Genomic DNA, 26,990 nt, shown 5'->3' with positions numbered 1-26,990 from the left:
ATTTACTGGCCTGGTTTTTAAAGTGTGGCATTATTTGAAAATACTAATTTACTGTTAGCATTTTGGGACCTTCCATTTGTTCTAATTGCAACCTCTGAGAAGCCGGCTTCCAACAGGATTAACTGATAAGGAGAGATGACAAATCCCTTCTCCTAACCTTAGCAACAGCTCCATGATCCCCCCAAATCCTTCATCTTTGCAAATGGAACATACATACCCTGCCACGAGGGTGACTTGAGGAGCTTTTCAACAAAAGCCCATTCCAAGCTATCAGTGAATCAAACCCAATGTCTCAGTCTGGTGGCACAGAAAGCCTATTTTGTTAGAGTGGTGCTTTAAAACAGCATGCATAACAACTCAAAATTCTAAAAAAAGTACTTCTACACTATTATCATATTTGACATCAAGAAACAATAATATGAAAACACAACAAAGACCAGACCTCCTCAATAAATTATAAACTGTTTTTCTGTGGTTTAAAATCCCTTGCACGGTTTTTTCAATCAACACAATTTTTAATAAGTTTAAATCACATATATTTTGAAGTAACATCTCACCCTTTACATTTTAAAAATAAAACCTTCTTAAGCAATGTTATTTGTGTTGAAAGCTTATGTAAATGTCTTCGGTTATCTTTTGCAAGGTAGTAATCTTAATAGTTGATTAATGTTGATCTAAATCAAACCCCTCTTCCCTCCACCCTGCCCCCACTCAGAGACAAAAAGAAAGGAAATAGGATGGTAATGCTAGACTTACTCATTACTGGACTAACATCTGCCAAACAAACAAAAACCCAAGAGATTCAAAATGTTGAAAATCATCAAAAATTTTATCACTTAAAAACGTATTTTGTGGCTCCAACATGAAAATATCAGCCCAAATACAAAAATGGCATTATATATTAACCTATCTCTTCAAAAACATTAATATGTAAACTGTTTCTCTTGCTAATTAGTCCTAACTAAAACATCTCTGTCCTCATGTCCCTCAAGGCTTATGTATATATATATACACACATATAGCTTACACCACCCTTTCACAAAAGAATGACACTATTCAGTTCTTGATTAGGCAAGTCTGTTAAGACAAAAGGGAGATGGAGAAAAGTAGTGAAGGATGACTCACTAACTCACAGTCCACAGACCAACACTGTCACCAAAAAGGAGCTGCAGAGCTTTGAAAATTCAACTACTCAATTCCTCTGACAGTGTTTTCTCTGGACTGGTCCTGGTTTCCCCACTGAACTGTAAGTGCCATTAAGGCAGAGACTTAGCACCTGGTAAGCAGATGCCAGAGGAAGAGAATGGGTTTTAGTCAGAACCAAAGAATCCTGCGTCCATCCAATACTAGCCTCTTTTTTTTTTTTTTAATTTTATTTTTAAGTAATCTATCCACTGTAGTGCTCTAACCCTTAACCCCGAGATCAAGAGTCACATGCTCTACCAACAGAACCAGCCAGGTGCCCCAGTACTATCCCTCTGATATGAAGAAGCAGGAATAGGTTAATTACATTCCTTGAGAAGATATTTGGTGGATTCAGTGACTTAATATCATAATGCAACTTAACACCAAATAACAGATCTCTTAGTTGTCTTTCCTACTTCCTGTTTATCCTTCACAGTGTATAAAAGGCCATCAGCAGCAAAACACAAGCTCAGTAAGTATTTCTTGATCAACTCATATATTTATCTGATTCTGTTTAATTATACACATGAAAACTAGGGCATTTTTCCCAGGTATTGGGTTTTTTTTTTTTTTAAATAACCACCTCCAATCTAAAATATTATACTTATTATGTTTCATAAACAGTCTAATAAAACACTAAGAAAGCTGGTGTTTATTATTCTGGCCCTGGAGTAGTTTCGTCAAATCTTAATGAGCAGCTATATCCAATTCAACTTTGACCAAGGCACAAAAACCAAAAATACATGCTTTCTGTAAATTCATTTACTGCTTTAAAGTTACTTGTTCAACAGTTACAGGAAATTTGTTTTAATCAAAGAGAAAAATATTTACATTTCAAATACAAAAGAAAACTTTAAATGATTCTCGGTTGGTGTCTAAAACTCAACCATTCACATGTTCATATTTTTACCAACCCATTATAGCTATTCAACATGTGCATCCTGTGTACTTACTAAGCATTTATTTGCACTTGCATTTTCTGTGTCAGGTTTACTTTGATGTGGAGCTTCTTAATAAAGCTAACTGAATTTGTCCAGTGAAAAGTCTCACGTTTTCTGGAAAACCAATGCTGTTACACTGTTTCCAGATCTGCCTCCAAAGCTGAACGTGGGTGTTGGCAGCTCTTCGAAAAGTTCAAATCCTGTCAGACAAGATTAAAATACTTTTAATAGGGACCCAGTCCCACAGTAAAGGGGAATGTGTATGAACAATGTACTTGCAAACCTTTTATGAAACCATTATGTTGTGATGGAATTTCACTGGATAATTTTTCAGTTTTACTGGATGTGCACAGAGGGGGCATACCCACTAACACTTTAAACTGAGCAAGGAACAGACAATCCCAAAATGAAATTGCAAAAGAGAGGCTCTCCATCCATCCCTCTTTCCCCCATGTCCTGTCTATGACCCCTTACACTCCACATCTCCCTCAGCCGGCTGTAGTTAGTAGGAAGCAACTATCAAGTGCCAAGGTCTAACCAGGTATCAGGCACTGTCCTGACTGCTTTATATGGAGTAACTCGATCTACATCACACATTTAAAAGTACTTAATACAGAAGGGTCAAACAATGTGGAAAGAAAATGAATTTGTAGAAGATGAAAAAGTTCTAGAGATAGGTGGTGGTGGCGGCTGAACAACTGGGAACGTACTTCACAAAACCGTACACTTTAAAATGGTTAAACGGTAAATCTGACTTTACATATATTTTACCACAACAAAAAAGAGTTCATAACCAAAGATCAAGACCCAGACTGAAATAATAAAGGATCTGGGAAGAAAAGGAAGTATTAACTTTCAAAGCAGCACAGTGGAACTTAAAAATTAATGTGGCTTCAAAAGTCCTGGGTTCAAGTTCCAACTCTACCACTTACTAGGTGAAGGTATGCTTGCCAGGTTCCTCAGTTTCTATGCAAGGAGGTTACACATACCAATGCCCCTACCTACCTCACAGTGAATTTGTAAAGATCAAAATAAGATAACATGGCATTTTCCTGAACTATAAAATAAAATGGGGGATCCCTGGGTGGCTCAGTGGTTTAGCGCCTGCCTTTGGCCCAGGGCGCGCTCCTGGAGTCCTGGGATCCAGTCCTGAGTCGGGTTCCCGGCATGGAGCCTGCTTCTCCCTCTGCCTGTGTCTCTGCCTGCCTCTCTCTCTCTCTGTCTATCATGAATAAATAAAAAAAAAATCTTTGGGTCCCTGGGTGGCGCAGCGGTTTGGCGCCTGCCTTTGGCCCAGGGCGCGATCCTGGAGACCCCGGATCGAATCCCACGTCGGGCTCCCGGTGCATGGAGCCTGCTTCTCCCTCTGCCTGTGTCTCTGCCTCTCTCTCTCTCTCTGTAACTATCATAAATATATATAAAAAAAAAAAGTTTAAAAAAAAAATCTTTAAAATAAAATGGAAATTTAACATTATTTTATTTTGTTTTTAATTTTTTTTTTTTTTTTTTTTTTTTTTTTTTTTAATTTATGATAGTCACAGAGAGAGAGAGAGAGGCAGAGACACAGGCGGAGGGAGAAGCAGGCTCCATGCACCGGGAGCCCGACGTGGGATTCGATCCGGGGTCTCCAGGATCGCGCCCTGGGCCAAAGGCAGGCGCCAAACCGCTGCGCCACCCAGGGATCCCATTTTATTTTGTTTTTAAAATTTAAGACAAGCAAGACTGAAAAGTTAACCATGGAAAAGTGATAGGACTATTAGTTTGGAGGGTAGATTTTTTTCCTGGGAGGTGGAGGTGTCTACACTTTCTAAGCTTCTATGCCTTGAGCTTCAGCTGAAATAACTCTTACAAGTAAAATATGTAAAAGGATATATATCACTGTATCAACTGGTCTTTTATACTTTGTTTCATCATGCATTCTAATTCATATTCTTAATCAAATTTCACCAAATCTTAACAAACAGCTATATATTAAAATGCTCATTAAAATTGATCATTAAAAAACTTTTCCAGAGAAGGACAAGCCTAAATAATATGATATATTTTAATGCCAGAGAATGGAGCCACTGTGGTAAGTACGTGGGTACAAAGCCTGTTTTCTGAAATATTACACATGCTTAAAATTCTTCATAATAAAAATTTTCAAGAGAAAATGGAGCTGTCTATGTGAATTTTCCAGGACTAGTCTTTTAAACTCCTTGGATTAACCCTACAGAACTGGGGATCCCTGGGTGGCACAGCGGCTTAGCGCCTGCCTTTGGCCCAGGGCGCGATCCTGGAGACCCGGGATTGAATCCCACATCGGGCTCCCGGTGCATGGAGCCTGCTTCTCCCTCTGCCTATGTCTCTGCCTCTCTCTCTCTCTCTCTGTGACTATTATAAATAAATAAAAATTAAAAAAAAAAAAAAAACCCTACAGAACTGAAGTTCTTGTATTTTAATAAATAAAACACCAAACTTTAAAAGTGGTTGTATTCCAGTGATAGGTAACAAATTGAGTTATTTTAAGCTATATGCTTTTTTGTGTTGGGGTTATTAATATTTTTCAATCTTTTTCAGAATGAATCTGAATGATTTCCATAGTAAAGTAAGTTTTCTGAAGTCGTTTTAATTCAGTAGTTTAAAGAAAGTTAGCTTCCTTGGATATCAAATTTGAACCACTATCTGGCAAATGATTTAAGTAAACCTCACCAAAACAAATGACAACACAAAATGTTTATATAAGTAGGGCTATAAAGGAAAAATGCAAGATTTATTTCAACAGTTTTATGTTTTGAATCAGGAAAGAAGCAAAGAACCTTCAAAGATCAGTGAAGCAAGCTTCACTCTATGCCAAAGGGACCGTGGAAGCCAATCGTGAGAAGCCACCAACAAGCCCCTCGGCAGTGATGCATGTATTCTGTTAGTGTTCTGTATCCAACTCCAAATTCCGTATTCTCAGATACAGATGCCTAAAAAATGTCTTCAATTGTATGTGTTTATTTAACATTTCCTATTGTAACATTTTGCTTAAATTCTGTACTAAGCTCTAAAACTGAATATAACTTAAAGTAGTTCTTAGACATAGACACAAATTTAAGCACTCTTTACCCGGCTAGAGTCTGTTCTTCATTATCAAAGACAGACAAATATGTTTTTGTCTGGTGGTTCCAGGGGTAAAAGAGAACACCTGTATTTAAAAACCAGGAAAGAAACTTGCCCTACACAGTGTTAACTTCGAGCATTTATTAAAACTGTCAAGCTTCAGGAAGAGGGAAAGACTATGGATACAGGGCCTCAACAGTTCTAAGGGAAACAAATTTAACATGGAAGATAGTAAAATTAATGGCATGAAATACAAGACAATAAATCACACGTTAATTCTTGTTTTCCAGAGGCAATAGTAATGAAACCACAAGCTCACATTTCAAGCCTCAAATACTTCAAGTTTTACATTATATAACCTGCCAAAGTCACTGAATGCACACAAAAGGACATGTGTTAAGTGTTCTCCCTCCTACTGCCTGTTCCCTTATTACCAAAAAGAAAACAAACTCTAAGATAAAGTGCATATAGTTTGGTTATAAATTCATTTCCCATTAGCTTGTGGTAACTGAGGTTCAAATTTTAACAAAAATTTAGTACCATATCATTTATTAATACTCCACCCTAAAAATTCCTCCCATTTCTTTAAAAAAAACTTCATGCTAATCTAAAAAAGAGTCTGTGAAAAAAACAAGCAAATACTAGTCCTGGATTCTCAAGGTACTTTCCCAGAAATGCCTGTGTGCTGCATGAATAAATTGGCAGGTAAAATATTCCTTAAAACATGCAAGGAACAGTCTGCCAAAGAACTCAAAATATTTGTGTATAGATTACAGATTCTCAATTCTCACAAGATCCCCACATATTAGACACAGCACTAATTATACTTTCCTAATGGAGTGAGAAAGGATCTTGTCTTGGCACCAAAGCCTTAAAAAAGGTAGATTACCTCAAGAATTAATAGGGAGTATTTCTAGTACAAAGTCCCTACTTTTTGTTTCTGTGCAATGTTAAAAATAATTGTTCTGTATATACTGAAAAAAAGTTAAATCCTAAAACCTAAATGACTATTAGCAAGATACAGAAAGTATTTATAGAATTAAAACTCTCATGTAAGGTTTTTAAAAATACTACTTCCATTTGCACATTACTGATTCCTATTATCACTATCACCAGTAGATCAGTACACTAAAGTCTGAAGCACAATATACGTACTTACTGTTTGAGTCTCTAAATAAGAGATTATACTGCTTAAAAAAGAACTTAACTTTTATAGGCTCATAAATGTTAGTACCTAACTGCCAGGATTTCTTGGAAAATTTTAGAAAGGACTCTGGATCTCTGGATATTATTTCTTTGCCCTTTGCATTTACACTTGAGAAGAAAAGCAGGCAATTCCCACAAAGGGGACACTAAAACACTGTAACACCAATGGGGAAAAAAATCCTATTTAAGTACATGAAGCCTAAGGTAAGCACACAGTAACAACATATAGCCATTTACCTTCACTGAATTCATCTAGCAACTCTTCCTTGGTCCAATTACATGAGGTTATTAGAAAAAAGCCTTTCACGTTCAACACCCCAGAGAGGGATTTCACATACTGCTTCCTCTTCTCAATCGCATTGTCAGGATTAAGGCTTATGGCATCAAAAGTCCCTTTGTCAATACAAATATGAAATCCAGACAGCTTTGTGGAAAGATTCAAAAAGTCTTCTACCTATATTAAAAATCAATGTCTTATGAGAACAAGTAACACAATCTCTCCTGAATTTAAGTGACAATCTGTAAACGGTTATGGATAAAAGACCAATTAATTATGATGGCATTTTACATATAATAAACATATTTTCAACTTTATAGCTAACTTTTACATGCTTCATCCCAAGATCATTAAAGCTAAGATTAGTAAGAGAGACAGGGTTTCCTGGACATTCCAAATCTCTACAAATTTGGAAACAAATGAAAGCCAGGTGTACTGCCTAATATCACCAGCACATAATAGAGCCTGCAAGCCTGGCTTACGAAAAAGTTATTTCCGTCAAAAAATAGAACATTTGAAATGTTTTTAAGATAATAAAAATTATGTGGAACTCAAACAGGTCATTAAAAATAAGATGATTTTTAGCTGATATTATTACAGTCGTGTGACTTACAGTAGATCAGAAGTCCCTCCACCCTAATTCAGCAGCTTACAAACCAACTAATGAATAAAACGAACGGCATAAAGCTTACGAAGTCAAAGGACTATTTAAACTGCAGCTACTTAACTTTATAAATATCATGCACTTTAGGTTGTGAAGGTCATATACCAGCATATCATTCATTTTCAATAACCTATTAATATATTATAAGCATTTGAATCTGTGATCTGCCTCAATTTCATTTAATACAATAATTTGCCAGTGTACTTCATTCTGAAAAGCTACTCTTAAAAAGTAATCAATTGGGATCCCTGGGTGGTGCAGCGGTTTAGCGCCTGCCTTTGGCCCAGGGCGCGATCCTGGAGACCCGGGATCGAATCCCACGTTGGGCTCCCGGTACATGGAGCCTGCTTCTCCCTCTGCCTATGCCTTTGCCTCTCTCTCCCTCTCTCTCTCTCTGTGACTATCATAAATAAATAAAAATTAAAAAAAAAAAAAAGTAATCAATTAGCTCATGATTATTCAAACTTAATACAGTAATCATAAATAGCATATTATCTAAAACTCTTTGATTTTAAAATGTAGATTCTATGTTTATTAGAACATGTTTTTTTTTTTCCTCTTCCCACCAAAGTATTCATTATACCTGAAGCAAAAAATGGCTCCACCATTCCTAGGAGCCAAGTTTAGAGCTAAACGCCTGTATCAAAGTACTCGTTTATTCAACAAGTATATTATGAACACCTATTATAGGCAGGGTTTTTCAGTCACTGGGAATATAATAGTAAACAAAAAAGAAAGAGTCCCTGTATGAGAATACACTTTATATTCTCTAAAGGGAGACACAACAAATAAGTAAGCCAAATGAATAATTTTAGATAAAGTGGTATGAAGACAATAAAAACAGAGTAATGAAGACAGCAGGGTCTGGGAAGAGAAATGCTTTGGAAAAGATAGGAAAGGCCTCCAAAGGTGATATTTGAGCACAGATCTGACTGAGAGAAGGAACCAAACAAGATCTGGGGCAAGAATATTCTAGACAGAGAATGGCAGGTAGAAAGACTGGAAAAGAACAGGCTAGACATGTTTCAGGAGCAGAAAGCAAGCCAGTGTGACTGGAATACTGGTGACAAAGAGGAAAACAGGTAAGAAATGAGGGGCTCTGTGAGGTGGGGTGGGCATTCAGATTCCATTCTCTATACAATGAGAAAGACCTTGGAGGCTCATGACCAAGGCAGTGACAGGAGCTGATTGATATTTCAATAAATCACTCTGCTTGCCCTGTGGTAGTAGACAGTGGTGTGGCAAGAGGAGAAATGGAGGAGCCAAGTTAAGAGGCCACTGTAGCTGTAGACAAGAAATGGTGGCAGCTCAGACTTAGGAGGGAACAGTGGAAACAGCAAGGAATGATCACGTGCCTGATACACAAGACAAAACCAACAGAATGAGACATGGGACTTAGAAGAATCAAGGACGACTCCTTGGGTTGGTTTTAGGCCAATACAACAGGTGAATGGTGGTATCAGTAACAGAATTGGGAAGACTGGGGTAAAGCAGGTTTAAAGAGAAACTAAGAGTTTCATTTTGGACTACATGAGACTATCCAGGAAGAAGTGCAAAACACGCAGTTTTTAAATCATTCTAGAGCTCAGAGAAGCCTGGGCTAGATATATAAATCCAAGAGTCATCATCTCCTCACAGATCACAGAACACACACAAAAGAACTAAGTAATCTTTGGCAGCACTACACCACTTGATGTACTTACAACTTTTTGATCTAGTTAATCCAAAGTTAGCTATTATTTGTATTTGCAAATATGAGAGAATGAACACACCACACACCTGTACACAGGAAGAGAAGAAAATAACTTCCCCAAGCCAACTACATTGAAAATTTTAATAGTTACTTAAAAATGTTTCAATTTGGATTACTGATAATTAATCCTTAATTTGAGTTCAAAAGATAGTTAGCAAATATACTTTAGAAATACTTAAACTTTATAACCCCTATTACATAAGTTACAGTAATATAATAGTTACCTTTAACTTAATGTTAGATAAACCCTCTTTCTCTATAATACTTCCAGAAAGCTGTATTGCAGAAGGAGAATAATCAATTCCAGTAATATTACAGAAACCAGATTTTGCCTAGAGACAGAGAAACAATTTTATACTTTAGTTTAAAATAAGGTTTTAACAAACTGCTTTGCTTATGAATTACAACATTCCTTTAGGACTGCGACTGTTTAATTTATTTAATAGATCAAGTGACATATACAATCCAATAATCTACAGTTTAAATTTTATTGTAGAATCTAAATAGAAACTAAGAATTTAAATTCACATCAGGTGACAACTCATTTGCTTTTATAGTATTTGAGTTCTATTTCAAAAGAAAATTCATTCTCTCATAGATAGTGAGAATGTATGTATAATATTTTGCCCTTAGTAGAAAAATGTAACATTAACTTCTGATATTAATATGCTCTAATTCACACATAAATCGATCATAAATTTTACTTAGCACAGTTAAGTTATATGAATAGATGAAATGCATACATAGTAAGCTCCTGAAAAATTTTCCTTCACTATAATTCTAAATTACAATTTTCCACCAGTGAGTGATTATTAATCACGTTACACTTTTTGTTTTCAAAATGTTTACAAAAACTATGTGAAATAGGTTGGGCAGGTATTAATACCCCCAAAAAATTAAGGCTCAGAGGACGTTGAGAGTTTTGAGCCTAGGGGCTCCTGGGTGGCTCAGTCAGTTAAGTATCTGCCCTCCTCTCAGGTCATGATCCTGGGGTTCTGGGATGGTACCCTCTGTCAGGCTCTCTGCTCAGTGGGGAGCCTGCTTCTCCCTCTCCCTCTGCCCCCTGCTTGTGTTATCTCATATGAATAAATAAAATCTTTAAAATTAAAAAAAAAGTAAAAAAATAAATTTAAAAAAGCATTTTGAGCCTAGGACACCTGAATGGCTCAGGTGGTTAAGCATTTGCCTTCGGCTCAGGTCATGATTCCAGGGTCCTGGGATTACGCCCCACACTGGATGGCCTGTTTGGCAGGGGGTCGGCTTCTCCCTCTACCCCTCCCCACTGCTCATGTGCACGCTCTCTCTCTCACGCTCTATCAATAAATTCTCAAAAAAAAAAAGAGAGAGAGAGAGAGAGAGAGAGTTTTGAGCCTAAAGCTATAGTCCCAGCAGTTTACAAGCCACATGACTGCACCTAGGATATGTGGAGCCTATGGCAAAAGTATGATTGCTTCTGGTCCTTACCCCAACCCCCTAACACTATGCTGAACATTTTTAGATCAGGCCAAAAGTAATTTCAAAGGAAATTTGAAGAGAAAGCAGTTGAAAACTACAATGTAGCCTGAAATTGTCTCCCTACTCTTCACTATTTACTCAATTTATTTCCTTCAAAACTTAACCTACACCTACACCTTCCATTAAGACTTCCCTGACTTTTCATCACTAGTGACTGATTCTAATCTAAACTCTAGCAACATACCAAATTACATTCCACAGAATTTTGCTCCCTTTGATTATCTTTATTTTAATCTCAAGGTCTAACATCCCTGCTTCGATGCCAATCTCCAATTCTTCTAGGTGTCCCACTCCATACTCTGATCATTTTCTCCCAGTTTCTCTCAATTCCTTCTCTATCAGGAAGCCAGGATAATTCTATGAATTGACTTTTACCAGTTGTCCTCTTATGTTCCCTCTTCTCACAACAGAACTTATAAAAAATATCATATATAGATGTTTTAGGTTTCTACAACAATCATCCAAAATCTCAAACTATCTCCAACATTTTTCACATTTGGTTTCTGGCATTCAGTGAAAAATAAGGAGACATTCAAGGAAAAAAAAAAATGACAAGAAATGAGGGGGAAGAAATGACATTAGAAAAGACTCACAGGAGGCCCAAATAAAATAATTATCAGAAACCAATTTTCAAATAAATGAAATAAGTGACAGTTCTTGGAGAATTCTGAGAATTGAAAACTATGACAAAGAACCAAATGAATAGCAGAAATGAAAAAAAAAATGCAATAATTAAAGAGATTCAAGGGTGCCTGGGTGGCTCAGTGAGTTAAGCATCTGCCTTTGGCTCAGGTCATGATCCCAGGGTCCTGGGACTGAGTCCCGCATTGGGCTCCTTGCTCAGTGGGGAGCTACTTCTCCCTCTCCCTCTGGCTGCCATTCCCACTCCTTGTGCTCTCTCTCTCTTGCTCTCTGTCCAATAAATAAAATATTTTTTAAAATAAGCAGATTCACAGGTCAGCTTGACAGCTGATTAAACACAGAAAAAAAATTAGTGAATTGGAAGAAAGGTCAAAAGAAAATACTCCTATTAAGCATAGAACAAAAGAATAGACAATTAAAAAAGCAAAGAATATGGAAAACAAAATATAACAGAGTATAAGATCAAACATATATATATATTTATATGTATAAGTATATATGTAAGTATATGTAAATATATAAACATATATTTATATATAAATATATATAAATAAACATATATATATGTACACACACATATAAAATAGGAATCTTAGCAGGAGAAGAAAGGAAAACAGGGCAGAAGAGAAAATGGCATACAGGTAAGAATTTTCTAATACCAATGAAGGACCCCAAGCTTCAGATTGAAGAAGCAATATAAACCTAAAGCAAGATAAAGAAAACAAAACAGGAGAAAAGAAAAAGGAAAAGGAAAAGGAAAAGGAAAAGAAAAAGAAAAAGCAAAAGCCAGCATAGTGTATCTGATAAAAACTAAAAAGAGGAAAATCTCAAAAGCATCCAAGGAGCGGGGGTGGGGAGACACACAGGAACAACAGATCACCTTCACTAGACTGACAATAAGACTGGCAGCCATAAGTCATAAAGAATGGAAGCCAGAAAACAGAAAAGGAAAAACAGCAATCTAAAATCATACACCCAGCAGGATGCCTGGGTGGCTCAGCAGTCGAGCGTGTGCCTTTGGCTCAGGGCATGATCCTGGAGTCCCGGGATCGAATCCAACATCGGGCTTCCTGCATGAAGCCTGCTTCTCCCTCTGCCTACGTCTCTGCTTCTCCCTCTCTGTGTGTCTCTCATGAAATCTTTAAAAAATAATAAATAAATAAATAAATAAATAAATAAATAAAGCACCCAGCAAAAACAAAAAAATGCATCAAAAACGTAGATGAAACACTTAAAAGGCACAGAATATAAGCAATAGCTATTAACATCACAAAAATACAAACAAAATATGCACTACAGAGGCAAATATCAATGACCACCTATTAAATTCATTTTAAAAAATAACTAAGTTTGTAAAAATCTCTGAATCACAGATTATCAGAATTTTACTTTAAAGGAACAGGGCATAAATACGTTAGGCTTTCCCAGTCTACAGTCTCTGTCACAACTACTCAGCTCTACCACTCCAGCACATACACAGCTACAGACAATATGTATATGGATAGGTACAGCTACATTTCAATATTTTTTAAAAAGAGGAAGGCCAGATTCGACCCTCCAACTCTAGTTTCCTGAACCTTATTCTAGGTCTAACTTCCAACCTGCAGAAAATACAGGGCGCAGAAAACATTTTAAATGATAGAAGTACAATTAGAAAATCTACACTGTGGAAAATCATTTGGGACTAATAAACTACCTTCTACAAAAATACACCACAAAGTAAGAAAAAGCTGCAGGGAGAAAAAAAAAAAGCCTTAATAGATTATCAACTAACTGCAACATGTAGGCTTAGTTATAGAATAGAAAGAGGAGGAAAAAAAGTCCATGAACTTGAAGACATCAAATCTAATCAACAGAGAAAAATGGGGGGAAAATTGAACAGAATCTCACAGACCTGTGGAACAACATGAAAAGGTCTAATGTTGCTATTTCCAGACTCCCGCCAAAAATGTTTTTCCAAAGAATATAATCATGAGGTTTTTCTTTTTTAGGTTGTTAATATGATAGATTAAATGATTTTCATACAAGGAACCAACAATGCATTCCCAGAATAAGCCACATCATCCATAGTCTAATTCTGTTTATATATCCTGGACTAATTCCTCAAAAACTGCAAAATCCCTCTAATGAATTAACTTTAATAAGACTATAAAATACTCAACATCTGTTCTAGAAATAGAAAGGAAATCTCCTCAACCTGACAATAGACATCTAAAGAATCTTAAGGCTAATACACTCCTCCCCCTTTTTTTAAAGCTAACACATCCTTAAAGCTAACACATCATCCTTAATGGTGAAATGTACACATAGATTGGATCACTAACACTGGAACAAGGCAGAAATGTCCTTTGTTAACACTCCTAGTTAACACTGTACTGGAAAGCCATACCTAGTGTAATTAGGCAAGAAAAGAGATAAAAGGCATACAAATTAAAAAAGAAGAACTGAAACTGCCCCTATTTATAAACAATAAGATAGTCTATGTAAAAAAGCTCAGAAAACCCAACAAAAAACTCCTAGAACTAATAAATGCAAGGTTACAGCATACAAGGTCAACACACAGAAATCAACCAGATTTCTAGCAACAAACAACTAGAAACTGAATTTCAAAAAGCAATACATTTAATACCCCAAAAGCATATATATAATACAAGTATAAAAATATATACAGGATCTATATGCTGAAAATGAAAAAATGCAGATGAAAGAAATCAAGGAAGACCTAAATAAATGAAGAGACATACCATATTCATGGACTGGAAGACTCTAGATAGTAAAGATGTCACTTCTCCTCAAATTACAGATTTTAGTTCAATTCCAACCAAATTTTCAGCATGGATTCTCTTGTAGATAAATACAAATAGATTTTAAAATTTATTTGGAAAGGCAAGGGAATTGGGACAGCCAAAACAATATTTGAAAAAGAATAAAATTGGCAGAATCACACTATTCCACTTTTAAGATTTACTAAAAGTTATATTCATCAAGACAGTGTGGTGTTACAAAGGGATAGATACATATATCAATGAAACAGGATAGAGTCCAGAAATAGATATACAAAAATATGGCAAACTGATTTTTGGCAAAGATGAAAGGATAATTAAAGAAAGGGCAGTGTTTTCAATAAATGCTTTAAAACAAAGGGACATCTATATGCACACACAAAAAAGAATCTTGACTTGAGCCTCATATCTTTTTTTTTTTTTTTTAAGATTTCATTTATTTGAGAGAGAGAGAGAGCACACACAAAGCAGGGGGAGCAAAAGGCAGAGAGGGAGAAGCAGGCTCCCCATTGAGCAGGGAGCCCAACTTGGGGCTCAATCCCAGGACCCTGGTTCTCTACCTCTGCTTGCCATTCCCCCTACCTGTGCTCACTCACTCTCTCTCTCTAATAAATAAAACCTTTTTTTAAAAAATTAATTCAAAAAGATCATAAATCCAAACATAAAAAATTAAAACTATAAAATCTTTTAGGGGAAAAGAAAGGAGAAAAAAGATTAGGCGAAGAGTTATTAAACAGGATACCAAAAACATGATACATTAAAAAGAAACAACAACTAGGGGTACATGGCTGGCTCAGTCTACAGAGCAAGCAATTCAATCTTAGAGTCATGAGTTTGAGCCCCACATAGAGATATTTAATAGAAAAAATACAAATAAATAACTCAATAAACTGGGCTTTATCAAAGTCATAAACTTTACTTTTCATTTCTTAAGAGAAGAAAAGAAAAGCTAGACTGAGAGAAACCATTTACAATGATGTTTCAGAGAATTCTTGTATTCAGAATACACAAAGAATTCACAAAATTCAACAGTAAGAAAACAAACAATTCAGTCCAAATGAGAAGACTCGAACAGAAATTTCACCATACAAGATATAAAGATAGCAATTAAGTACATGAAAACATCTTCAAATTAATTAGCCATCAGAGAACTACAAACTAAAACCATGATTAGATGCTGTATATAAATATTAGAGGGCTAAAACATCAAACACGGACAATTCCAAATTTCAGCAAAAATACAGAACTATCATACATTGCTCATGTATGTGAAATATGAATGTAAAATGGTACAATTATTCAGAAATGGCTTGGCAGTTTCTAATAACATATAGTTAGAAAACTTAAACATGTTCACACAAAAACGTCTACACAAATGTTTATAGCAGCATATTCATAATTGCCAAAAACTTAGCAACAACTCATATGCCCTTCCAACAAGTAAATGGATAAACAAACTGTGATATAACCATATATCAGATACTTTTCAGCAATAAAAATGACTACTGATACACACAAAAACGTGGATGAATCTCAAAAGCATTATTTTGAACAACAGAAGGCAATCTCAAAAGATTATAATACTGCATAATTCCATTTTATAGGACATTCTCAAAAACACAAAACTAGTGATAGAGAACAGATCAGTGGCTACCAGGGGAAAAATGTATGGTTATATAGAATGCAACTATTCTGCATCCTGACTATAAAGGTGATTACGGCAATCTGTACAAGTGTTAAAATCCACAGAACTCCATGTAAAAAAGTCAATTTCACAATATGTAAATTTTAAAAATTTAACAGCAAATTATGAACAACTTGATGCCAATAAAATTTTAAAATTCAGATAAATGGGGGATCCCTGGGTGGCTCAGCAGTTTAGCGCCTGCCATCTGGAGTCCCGGGATCAAGTCCCGCATCAGGCTCCCTGCATGGAGCCTGTTTCTCCCTCTACCTGTGTCTCTGCCTCTCTCTGTGTGTCTCTCATAAATAAATAAATAAAATATTTAAAAAATTCAGATAAGTGGACAAATTTCTTGAAAAACACAAAACTGACTCAAACCCTACCAAAAAAACAAACAAACAAAAAAAACTCCACATTCCAGAGCATGTCATCAAGAATTCTTCTGAATGTTTAAGGAAGAAACAAAGCCAATTACAAATTCTTCCAAAGAATAAAAGGCGAGCAATTTCCCATCCAGTTCTGAGGCCAGCATAACCTTGATACAAAAACCTCACATGAAAATTTCAGACAAGGAATATTACTGGCTAATCTCTCTGATGAAACTATATAAATCATAAGCAAAATAAATACCACCAAATGAAATCCAGTAATATATGAAAAGGATAATACACAACAATCAGACTTGTTCTACTTGAGGAATGGAAGTTTGTTTTAACAGTGAACAATCAGGGGCATCTGGCAAGCTCAGTGGGTAGAGCTCAAGCCCAACACTGGGCACAGAGCTTACTTAGAAAAAAAAAAAATCAATCCCTAAAATTATTTGAATAAAAATATCAATTAAAAAAGTAAAGATACCCCATCCCTAAAATCAATCAATCCAACATTAACAGAATCAAGAAAAATCATCTTATCTCAATGGATATCAAAGAAAGCCAGTGATCAAATTCAACACTCATTCGTGATTAAAACTTAAATGAGGAATATAAACGAAAACCCTCATCTGATAAAGACTATAAAAACCTATAGCTGACATCATATTTAGTGGAGAAATATTAGAAGCTTTCCTCCTATGCTAGGCAGTGTTACGGGCCACCTGCCTTAATAATTCTATTCCACATTGTATTCGAGAGTACACAGTATCTCAATAAGCAAGACATCAAAGTTGAACTTAAAGAAATAAAACTACATGACATTACTGTATGTAAGAAAATCCAAAAGAACTTATAAATAAACTATTAGAATTAATGTCTGAATTACTGGACACAAGATTAATAGAAAAATCTGTTGTACTTCTATTTACTAGCAATGAACTATTAGAAAGTTTTTAAAAATTTAAGATTTTATTTATTCATTTAGAGAAAGAGAAAAAGTACAAGCAGGGGAAGGGGTTAAGGAGGAGGGAGATAATCCCCAGCAGACACCATGGTGGGCACAGAGCCCATCATGGGGCTGGATCCCATGACCCTGAGATCATGACCTGAGTAGAAAGCAAGAGTCAGACACTTAACCAACTGAGCCACCCAGGCACTCCTAGAAAATAAAATCTTAAAAGCATAACAGTAACAACTGGAACAACAACAAATATCTAGGGATCAATCTAAGAAAAGATAAATAAGATCTCTACAGAGAAAAGTACAAAATATTACTGAGAGAATATAAAGAACTAAATAAATGGAGGAACATATCATGTTCATGGATTCAGAGACTTAATACTGTAAAAATCTAAATCCTTCCCAAATTCAATGCAGTCTGAATCAAAATCCTATGATTTTTTTTTCCTGAAAAGTAATGAGTCTAAAATTTAAATAAATATGCATCCTCCCTGAATTAGTCTGTAAATTCTATCCAATCCTAATCAAAATGCCAGGGTATGCTTTTTTCCCCGAAAAGTGGTAAGATTATTCTAAAATTTAAATAAAGATGGAAAAAGCTAACCTAACAATAGCCAAGACCACAATGGAAAAGAGATCAATGTTGGAGAATTTACATCAACCAAATATGAAGACAAAGCTGCAGTGATCAGGACAGCAAGGCACTCGCATAAGGATAAGCAAACAAACCCAAAGGAATAGAATAAAGAATCCAGACACAGACCCAAGCACACAGCACTACTTAGCTTATGACCAAAGTACAGTGGGGCAAAGGATGGACATTTCAATAAAATGGTGCTGGGTTATCTGGATAGTCATAAGAGAAAAAATAAGCCTCAAACTTGATCTCACAACATGCACAACAATTCATCAGAACCTAAATGCGAAGAAAACAACATAGCTCCCAGGAGAACATAAAGAAAAATATATTTATAACTCAGGACAGGCAAGGTTTAATACAGAATATGCAAAAGCACTACTAATATTTTTAATGATATATTAAGCTTTACTAAAATTAAAAAACTGTTTTTATCAAAAAATGCTATTATAAAAGTGAAAAGGCAAGCCATGCATTAGATGAAAGTATTTTGTGATACAAAGGACTCCTACAAATCAATAAGAAAAACACAGGCAATCCAATTTTAACATAGGCAAGAAAAGTGGGACACTTCACAAAAAAGAATAGCCAAATACCCAAGATGCATATGAAAATATGTTCAACATCTTTAGTCATCAGGAAATAATAAAATCATGAGATACCACTACCCCCTACCAAAATTACTGAAATCGTACAAACTGACAAGACCAGGAGTTGGCAAGGATGGACTTCTCACACTGCCAGCAGGAGTATAAACTAGTATAACCATTTCGGAAAATTGTTTGGCAGTATCACTAATAATTGAGTACTAAAAACAGTCCCAGTACCCTTCAACATGGGAGCAAATGCATAAATGAATGAATGACTGCATAATTAAATAAACTGGTATTTTCATATAGTTTAATACTCTATCACACTAAAATGAAGCCACCTAGTGTTTCACCAAACAGTGAAATACTGTAAGCCATCTCTGAAAAGAGAACTTCACAATTCCCTGTTCAGCAGAAGGGGAGATCAAAAACTAACTAAATAAAGTGTATAACCATAACATCATTTATAGCATATCGAAAACAGGTAAAACTCAGGGTAAAACTCAGGATGCCTGGGTGGCTCAGTGGTTGAGCATCTGTCTTTGGCTGAGGGCATGATTCCAGATTCCTGGGATCGAGTCCCACATTGGTCTCCTTGCATGGAGCCTGCTTCTTCCTCTGCCTGTGTCTCTGCCTCTCTTTCAGTCTCTCATGAATAAATAAATAAAATCTTGAAGAAAAAAAAAAAAGAAAGAAAGAAAACAGATAAAACTCAAAGTAATGGACACAGGATAATCTTTTCAAAATATAATGGAAACAATACAACAGTCACATGTGAAAGAAAAAAAAAAAAGAACCTCAACCAGTATCTGAAACCTTACAGAAAAATTCCAAAAGAATCATAAATCTAAATGTAAAAGATAAGGGCACCTGACTGGCTCAGTCAGTGATGCATGTGATTCTTAATCTCAAGGCTCTGAGTTCAAGCCCCACAGTGGGTGAGCTTAAAAACAAAATTCAAAAACAAAAAATAAAAATAAATGTAATAGGTAAAACTTTAAACTTTCAGAACATACGAGAAAATTTGTGTGACCCTGGATTAGGCAAAGAGTTATTATGACCACAAAAGCACAATCTATATGAGAAAAAAGTTAGTACACTGGACTTCACCAAAATCAAGAACTCCTACCCTTCAAAGAGTATTATTAATTAAAAAAAGCCAAAGAATGGGAGAAAACATTTAGTTCTTGGTAAAGAACTTACATCCAGAACACATAAAGAATCCTCAAATATAGGGGATCCCTGGGTGGCTCAGCGGTTTAGTGCCTGCCTTTGGCCCAAGGCGTGATCCTGGAGTCCCGGGATCGAGTCCCGCGTCGGGCTCCCGGCATGGAGCCTGTTTCTCCCTCCTCCTGTGTCTCTGCCTCTTTCTCTCTCTCTATGTCTATCATAAATAAATAAAAAAAATAAAAATAAAATAAAAATAAAAAAATAAAAAAATAAAAAGAATCCTCAAATCTTAACAATAAGTAAACAAATAACCCAATTTAAAAATGGCCTAAAGGGATCCCTGGGTGGCTCAGTGGTTGAGCGCCTGCCTTCGGCCCAGGATGTGATCCTAGTATCCTGTATCATGCTCCCTGCATGGAGCCTGCTTCTCCCTCTGCCTGTGTCTCTGCCTCTCTCTCTCTCTCTCTCTCTCTCATGAATAAATAAAATCTTTAAAAATATTTTTTTTTAAATGGCCTAACGATCTGAACACCCATTTCACCAAAGAGGATATTCAAACAGCAAATAAGCACATGAAAAGGTGCTCAACATCATTAGTTATAACAGAAATGTTAATTAAAAACCACAGTGAGAAAACCAGTACAGCTAACACCAAAACCAGGCTAACATATGACAGACATCAGAATTGTGGTTGGGGATCCCTGGGTGGCACAGCGGTTTGGCGCCTGCCTTTGGCCCAGGGCGCGATCCTGGAGACCCGGGATTGAATCCCACATCGGGCTCCCGGTGCATGGAGCCTGCTTCTCCCTCTGCCTGTGTCTCTGCCTCTCTCTCTCTTTCTCTGTGACTATCATAAGTAAATAAAAATTTAAAAAAAAAATTAGAATTGTGGCTAACGTTAGAAGGGAATGACACAAAGGGGCTTCTTCTATGATGCTAACAATGATTTCTTGATCAGGTTGGTAAGTTACAAGGTGTTCATTTTGTAAAAGCTATATACTTAAATGACCATTGTTCTCTATGCACATTATACTACATTTAATAAGTACACATTAAAAAAGAAAGTAACTTCCCTTAATTAAAAGATTCCACATGTAGGTGGCTTCACCAATGAATTCTACCAAACATTTAAGGAAGAAAAAACACTATTAATAAACTCTTTCAAAAAATACATTCTTATTTAATAATGCCAGCATAACCTGGTACTAAAAACTGACCAGAACACTACACAAAAGTTAAATTATCAAGACAATCTTTCTCATGGACAGAGCTGCAAAAATCCTAAACAAAGTATTAATAAACAGAACCTAATAATATATATGCTGATAATATACGTATCATTCCAGAAATACACTTAACATTTGAAAATGATCAGTGTAATTCATCAACACGAATAGCCTAAAGAACAAACTTAATATGATTATCTCAATCACAGGAAAAACATTTAATAACAAGATTCATGAGAAACACACCTACACACTCTCTCTTTTAACAAAGGAGGAATAGGAAGAAACTTCTTTAGTCTGATACCAAGTAATCTAAAAAACAAATTTACAAGCTAACATCATACCTAATAGTGAAATTTTCAAAGTAATCTCTGAAAAGGGGAAAAAAAGACAAGGATGTCTTCTGTTACCACTTCTTTTCAACATTCTATTAGAGATCCTAGACAGTGTAATAGAGGAGAAAAGTTATAAAGGATTAGAAAGGAAGAAAGAAAACTGCCATTATTCATAGTCTGCATAATTATACAGTTAACCATTGAACAACATAGAGGAGTTAGGAGTGCTGACACCCCTAGCAGTCAAAAATTGGCAATTAACTTTTGATTTCCGCATAACTTTATTAATAGTCTACCAGGATTTGGGGGTTTTGTTGTTGTTGTTGTTGTTTAGATGGAGAGAGAGCATATGCTCTTGAAAGCAGGAGGGAGGGGCAGAGGGAGAGGGAGAATCCTAAGCAGGCTCCACGCTCAGCACAATACAGAGCTCAATCTTATGACCCTGAGATCATGACCTGAGCCCAAATCAAGAGGTGGATGCCTAACCAACTGACCCACCCAGGCACCCCCATATCCTGTTGTCGACTGGAAACCTTACTGATAACGTAACAGTCGATTAACACGTATTTTGTATGTTATGTGTATCATTTACTGTATTCTTACCACAAATGGGCCTGCATATTTCAAACCTATGTTGTTCAAGAGTCAACTGTATATGTAAAAAATCTGAATCTACTTAAACTATTAGTCTCAAAGGATAAATCATTAGTCTCTATAAATAAAACTAAAATAATTATACTGCAATCCAAAAGAATCTACAAGAGAATCTACAAGGTAAGCAAGAGAATGAATAAACTGCAGTATAATTAAATCTTATATAGCAATGAAAATGAATGTGTTACTACAAACTACTTGAGCGAATTTCTCAGAATGTGTACACTGGAAAGAATACATGCTGGAGCCCTCCATCTATACAGTCAAAAATAGGGCCACCTGGGTGGCTCAGTGGTTGAGTGTGTGCCTTTGGCTCAGGTTGTGATCCCAAGTCCTGGGGTCCTGGGATCTAGTCCTGCATCAGGCTCCCTGCAGGGAACCTGCTTCTCCCTCTGCCTATGTCTCTGCCTCTCTCTGTCTCTTATGAGCAAATAAAATCTTCAAAAAACAAGAACAAAAAAGACTTTATACAATTAAAAACAGGCAAATTAATCTCTGATGTTAAAACCTCGTCATCAGTGATTACCACTAGAGGGGAAGGAGGGAGTAATTTAGAAAGGACTGGTAGGGTGTTTAGGGGAGTTTCTAGAGTCTGTAATATTTTACTTTTTGACCAGGGTGATAGTTCATAGCTGACCATATGTGTGTTAACTTTGTGAAAATTCACTGAGCCACATGCTTTTGATTTGTGCACTTTAACATGTACATATGTTATACCTTAATGTTTCAAAAACATTTATCATAAATTTTTCTAATCATACTCCACTGCTTAAAACATTTTAAAGGCTTCCCATGGCCTAAAAGTAAAATCTATTAGGCATGGCAGATGATATGACTGCTACCTCTAACTTAATCCTCATTCTGTCCATCCCACATATACACTTTATATTCTAATTTACCAAATTATTTATGAGTCCAGTACATGATATGCTGCTTCAAACCTTTGTTTTTCCTTATTTAAGATTTTTTATTTTTATTTATTTATTTTTGTAGCAATCTCTACACCCAACATGGGGCTTGAACTCACAACTCCAAGATCAAGAGCCCCACACCACCAACTGAGCCAGCCAGGCACCTCCAAATCTTTAAATATTGTGTCCATTGCTTGAAATTCTCTTCCTCTTTACACCTCACTCACACTCACCAGACCCCGGTCCCTGCAATTTCCACCCAACTTGGATATTAGCTCCTCCAAGACCCTTCCCGTTGCTGTTCCCCAAAGTTAATTGCTCTCTTTCCTATACTCAGTGATACATTATCACACACGTTAAGCTACAGTGTTAATTACGTATACGTCTGTCCATCCTCTACTATATTAGAACAACTCAAGCAAAAGGTCTGCATTTTCAAGTTGCCAATGCCCAGCACAAGGCTTGGCACACAGAAGCCACCTAATAAATTTCACCATTACATATACATCCTTATAAATTAAGACAGTAAAGCCATCTAGAAGGAAGCCTAAGTGTTTTAATTTTCTCCACAATACATGCCACAGCAATGAGCACACAACAGATACACAACAGTGATGGTTTAGTTAGTAGAACCTGTGCCAAAACTCAGTTCCATAGACAAAATACTCTCTTCAAACCATGCACTCCGAAAATGAGGTATTTATGTCCTACCAGAAGTGTAAAAAGTCATCTTTCTTTTATACACACAGATTTCCAGAGCTTTTAGCTAGAAGAAACCAATTAAGATCACCTAGTCAAAAGCTTTAGGAAAGAACCTACACTATACCCAGAGAAATTAAGTGGCTTGCTCAAGGTCAAGACTAAGGCCAGAAGGGCCAAGACTAGGACTCAGATCCCCCTACTTCTCATTTAATGCTTTCTCACAATCCATGCAGCCTCCCTTTTGTACCATGTGGCTTCTAAAAGTAAATGGCATGATTGCTGTACTTTTTTTTTTTTGCTCTATTACTTTAGATTAACATGGTTAGTATCCTCATTTCCAAGACTTTTTTTTAAATTTCATTTTAAAATTTGGCTTTAACACATGAATACTAAAAGTACCAACAAGTTCAACCAAGAAAACACCATTTCCAGTTCCAATATCAAGCACTGAAGCATCCAATGGAATCTTGCGTTTTTGCATCCACCTTATTAGCCGATTCATACTCTCTTCTCCAAACCTATTAGAAACAGAGAATCCGTTAATCAAATACCAGAGGAATATAGAGCAAAGATTACAACTATATTCCATTAAAGCAGCTTATTCAAAATGCTTAATTAGCCTTTTTTGAAAGGAAGAAGTAACATCTGTGACTTAAGCTACACCTCTACTGTTATTGAGGAGAGAACACTACTAAGAACGGAACAGAATAGATAAGGTCACTATGTTACTTATTAATGCTTCTCTACATCAGCATTAACTTGAATATGTTGAGAGCTCAAAATTTTATTGCTTATTGTAAAAGGACAATCACAGGATAACAGCAATTTCCTAATACAGGTTTCCCCCACTAACTGCAAGCAGAGCATTGCTATGAAACCTTTCCTGAGGTGAAAGGCCACAAAGCAAAGAAGCAATGACCAATAATTTATATAGTAAAATTTTTTGAGCATTCTCAGACCCCAAAGATAACCTCTCTTAGACCTGATACCTTGAGATATATCTTGCTAACAGATGAACAAAATAAATCATGATAAAGCACAGACTCTCACAGATACTGTTTAAAGCTATGACAGCTTGATGCTGGAATGCTGAGTATAGTTCCTGGGGAAGGAGCTTGGCAGAGCCACTCTTGCTGCTAGGAGTGTGTACTGCCTCTCTAATGGCTCACTGAAAAACAAACAGTGAACTCTATTTTTGCTTTTCACCTTTTTTCGTGCAAGCAAAGATCTTTAGATTCCTTTCAGTTAGCAAAACAGGTACTAATGCCTTTCATAAAACCCAAGTGGCATAATGTGAATTTTCAAAAAGCAGGGAATACCTATATTCTTATCAAATTTAAGTCTTGACCATTAAAAGAGAGATGAGAGAGATTTTTTAAATCTACCCACTAACGCCAGAATCAGTCCACGATTCCCAAGATTCCTGAGTTGTCTTTCTTTGGGGGTAAGCACTTAAAAGACACACACACACAAATACACACACACACACACAACATTCTCTCTCTCTTCTGAATCATAATTCCACTATTTTTTCTAACTCACCAGATTTCTCCTGTATCTCCATATTCTTGAAAAGTTTGCAGCTCTCTCTCATAGACAGCATCCCAACTATATAATCAAATGCAAAGCAAGATTCTTGAATCAAACTGTATTACAATTTAAATGTTTCTAATACATTGTAAATATTCATGACAGAAGTTTCAAACATTATCAGTGTCGTCAGTCAGTACGTGCACATAGATCCATCTCTTAACATCCTTGTGTCGAGAGAATGAAAGACACAGACAAGCAGAGTGAGTTTACACATGTAAAGCACTGAGTACAATACCTGACACATAAAAAACACTATACATCTTAGCTCAAAAAAAAAAAAAAAATACAAACAACTCTTTGTCCAAGGATCCCTGAATCCCCAAACACAAGTCCGAAACTTCACTGTACAGGCAGAGTGTCATTACAGCACATTTCAGACTAGAACGTGCAGACACGCAGATTTTTCTACCAATACAGTGGTTACTCACAAAGAACTCAGCAGACACAAGCTTTGCCTGAAGGTTAAACTCTAAGGTTTACTCCTTTGAAGTAATAGTTTCCCCCTCCCCAGCATTTGCCTTCTCTTCCGGGTTCCTCTCTCTGGAATCGCTGCACCCTTGCAATCCTCTAACTCACTCTTTCATCCTTACCTTTCCCTGGTCGTTCGATCACCCATCTATTAATTGGCTCGGAACTACTGAGCATCGGTCTGAGTGAGGCCACATCACTTTCTCCCGGCTTCCTCCTCACGTCATCCTTCAGTCCCACCTCTTCCAACCCCATCCTCGGAGCCTTAGCAGCGCCCCCAACCCTGGCTCGCTAGCCCTATGGTCGGCCCCGCCCCCCCTTTCCCCTCGGGTTCAACACCCCCTCAAGGCCAAGCTCCCAGGAGCTTCAGAGCCCATTCAGCACCCCAGGAGCCCCCTGACACGTTGACTCTTTGAAGTGCCTCTTAACCACCTCCAGGGTGGCCCCTCGGGGATTCCAGCCTGTCCACCTTCCTCACTTCACGCCCCAGGTCATCCCCATCTTCCAAGGCCCTATCCTCCTCCCCCCTCCCCCTTCTTATCCCCTTCCCCTCCCCTCCCTATCCCCCCTCCCTTCCCCTCTCCTCCCCCTCCCTATCCCCCTCCCAGCCTCTTCTCTCCCCCTCCCCTCCCCCATCCCCCTCCCTATCCCCCCTCCCTATCACCCTATCCCCCTCCCCTCCCTATCCCCCTCCCCTTCCCTCTCCTCCCCCATCTCCTCCCTATCCCCCTCCCTATCCCCCTCCCCTCCCCTCCCCCTCCCCTCCCCCTCCCTATCCCCACATCCCCTCCCCCTCCCATCCCCCTCCCCTCCCCCTCCCTATTCCCCTCCCCATCTCCATCCCCTCCCTATCCCCCTCCCCTCCCCCTCCCGATCCCCATCCCCTCCGTATCCCTCCCCCTCCCCCTCCCTATCCCCATCCCCTCCCCTCCCCTCCCTAACCCCCTCCCCATCTCCAACCCCTCCTTACCCCCCTCCCATCCCCTCCCCTCCCCCTCCCTCTCCCCTCTCCATCCCCTCCTCGGGGCCCAGCCCGGGCCGTGCGGCTCACGCTCCCCTGCCGGACGCCACACTCACTGCTCTCGGGTCCCCAGAGCCGACGGGGCGAAGCCATCCCCTCCGGGGCTGCCCCTTCCGGTCCGCACCGCGGCCCCAACGCCGCCCCCGCCGCCGCCGCTGCAGCCGCCGCCGCCCGCGCCCGAGTTCATCCCGCTCGGCGCCCCGGAGGGCCGTTGGGGCCGCCATAGAGACGAGGTACGGGCAGAGCGGACGCGCGGGCGGGCGCGTCTAGGCGGCGGGAGGCCGCCCTCTCTACTGCTCCTGGCCTCCAGCTTTCCCTGCTCCGCTCTGGTCCTGGGGGGAGAGGCTCCCAAGCCCCGACCTGGACCGGACCGACGGGGCCTCGCCCCCCGCCGCCCCCTGCTGCCAGGGTCAGATGCACCTTTCCTGAAGTGCCCGCCTAAGTGCTGTGTGTTAAGGGGCTGTGAAAAAGAAACAGGTCCAAAATGGAGTCAGCTTTGCTCAACATCACTGAGACTTAATATGCAACTTAGCTGCACTTTCAGCCTCTTCCAGGAATGGAATTTTAAACCAATCAGCCTGGAATTTTCTGGTGGGCACGAGTGAGGTAATCTGCCTG

At 37.8% G+C, this 26,990-nt stretch overlaps 2 protein-coding genes across 2 annotated transcripts in view; both read right to left on the bottom strand.

Annotated features, from left to right (window-relative positions):
- FAM53B (family with sequence similarity 53 member B) overlaps nucleotides 1-26,557 on the bottom strand; it is a 144,622-nt gene extending 118,065 nt beyond the window's left edge. Inside the window, exon 1 of the mRNA XM_041743500.1 lies at nucleotides 26,429-26,557. The gene's annotated coding sequence lies outside the window, so the exon portion shown is untranslated. The remainder of the gene's footprint in view (nucleotides 1-26,428) is intronic.
- Nucleotides 1,810-26,588, bottom strand: EEF1AKMT2 (EEF1A lysine methyltransferase 2). Its single transcript, XM_041743505.1, has 6 exons — nucleotides 26,429-26,588; nucleotides 24,833-24,898; nucleotides 23,694-23,808; nucleotides 9,335-9,442; nucleotides 6,654-6,870; nucleotides 1,810-2,326 (listed from the first exon to the last, which is right to left on the bottom strand). Exons 1-6 carry the CDS (start codon nucleotides 26,557-26,559, stop codon nucleotides 2,232-2,234), a joined length of 732 nt encoding a protein of 243 aa, XP_041599439.1. The 5' UTR covers nucleotides 26,560-26,588; the 3' UTR covers nucleotides 1,810-2,231.
- Nucleotides 26,589-26,990: the final 402 nt, after the last annotated feature.

The sequence above is a fragment of the Vulpes lagopus genome, chromosome 2, assembly GCF_018345385.1.
Source record: "Vulpes lagopus strain Blue_001 chromosome 2, ASM1834538v1, whole genome shotgun sequence".
Classification (NCBI taxonomy): Eukaryota; Metazoa; Chordata; class Mammalia; order Carnivora; family Canidae; genus Vulpes; species Vulpes lagopus.
The sequence above is the reverse complement of the archived record's forward strand: the minus strand, read 5'-3'. Positions and strand labels throughout refer to the sequence as shown.

Excerpts from the sequence above, each read along its gene's own strand:
- EEF1AKMT2 (XM_041743505.1), bottom strand. The coding sequence starts at position 26,559 with ATGAACTCGGGCGCGGGCGGCGGCGGCTGCAGCGGCGGCGGCGGGGGC. Across the intron at positions 23,809-24,832 it reads GGAGATACAGGAGAAATCTG|GTTTGGAGAAGAGAGTATGA; the intron begins GTGAGTTAGAAA and ends TGTTTCTAATAG. Across the intron at positions 9,443-23,693 it reads GTGTTTTCTTGGTTGAACTT|GCAAAATCTGGTTTCTGTAA; the intron begins GTTGGTACTTTT and ends CTCTGTCTCTAG.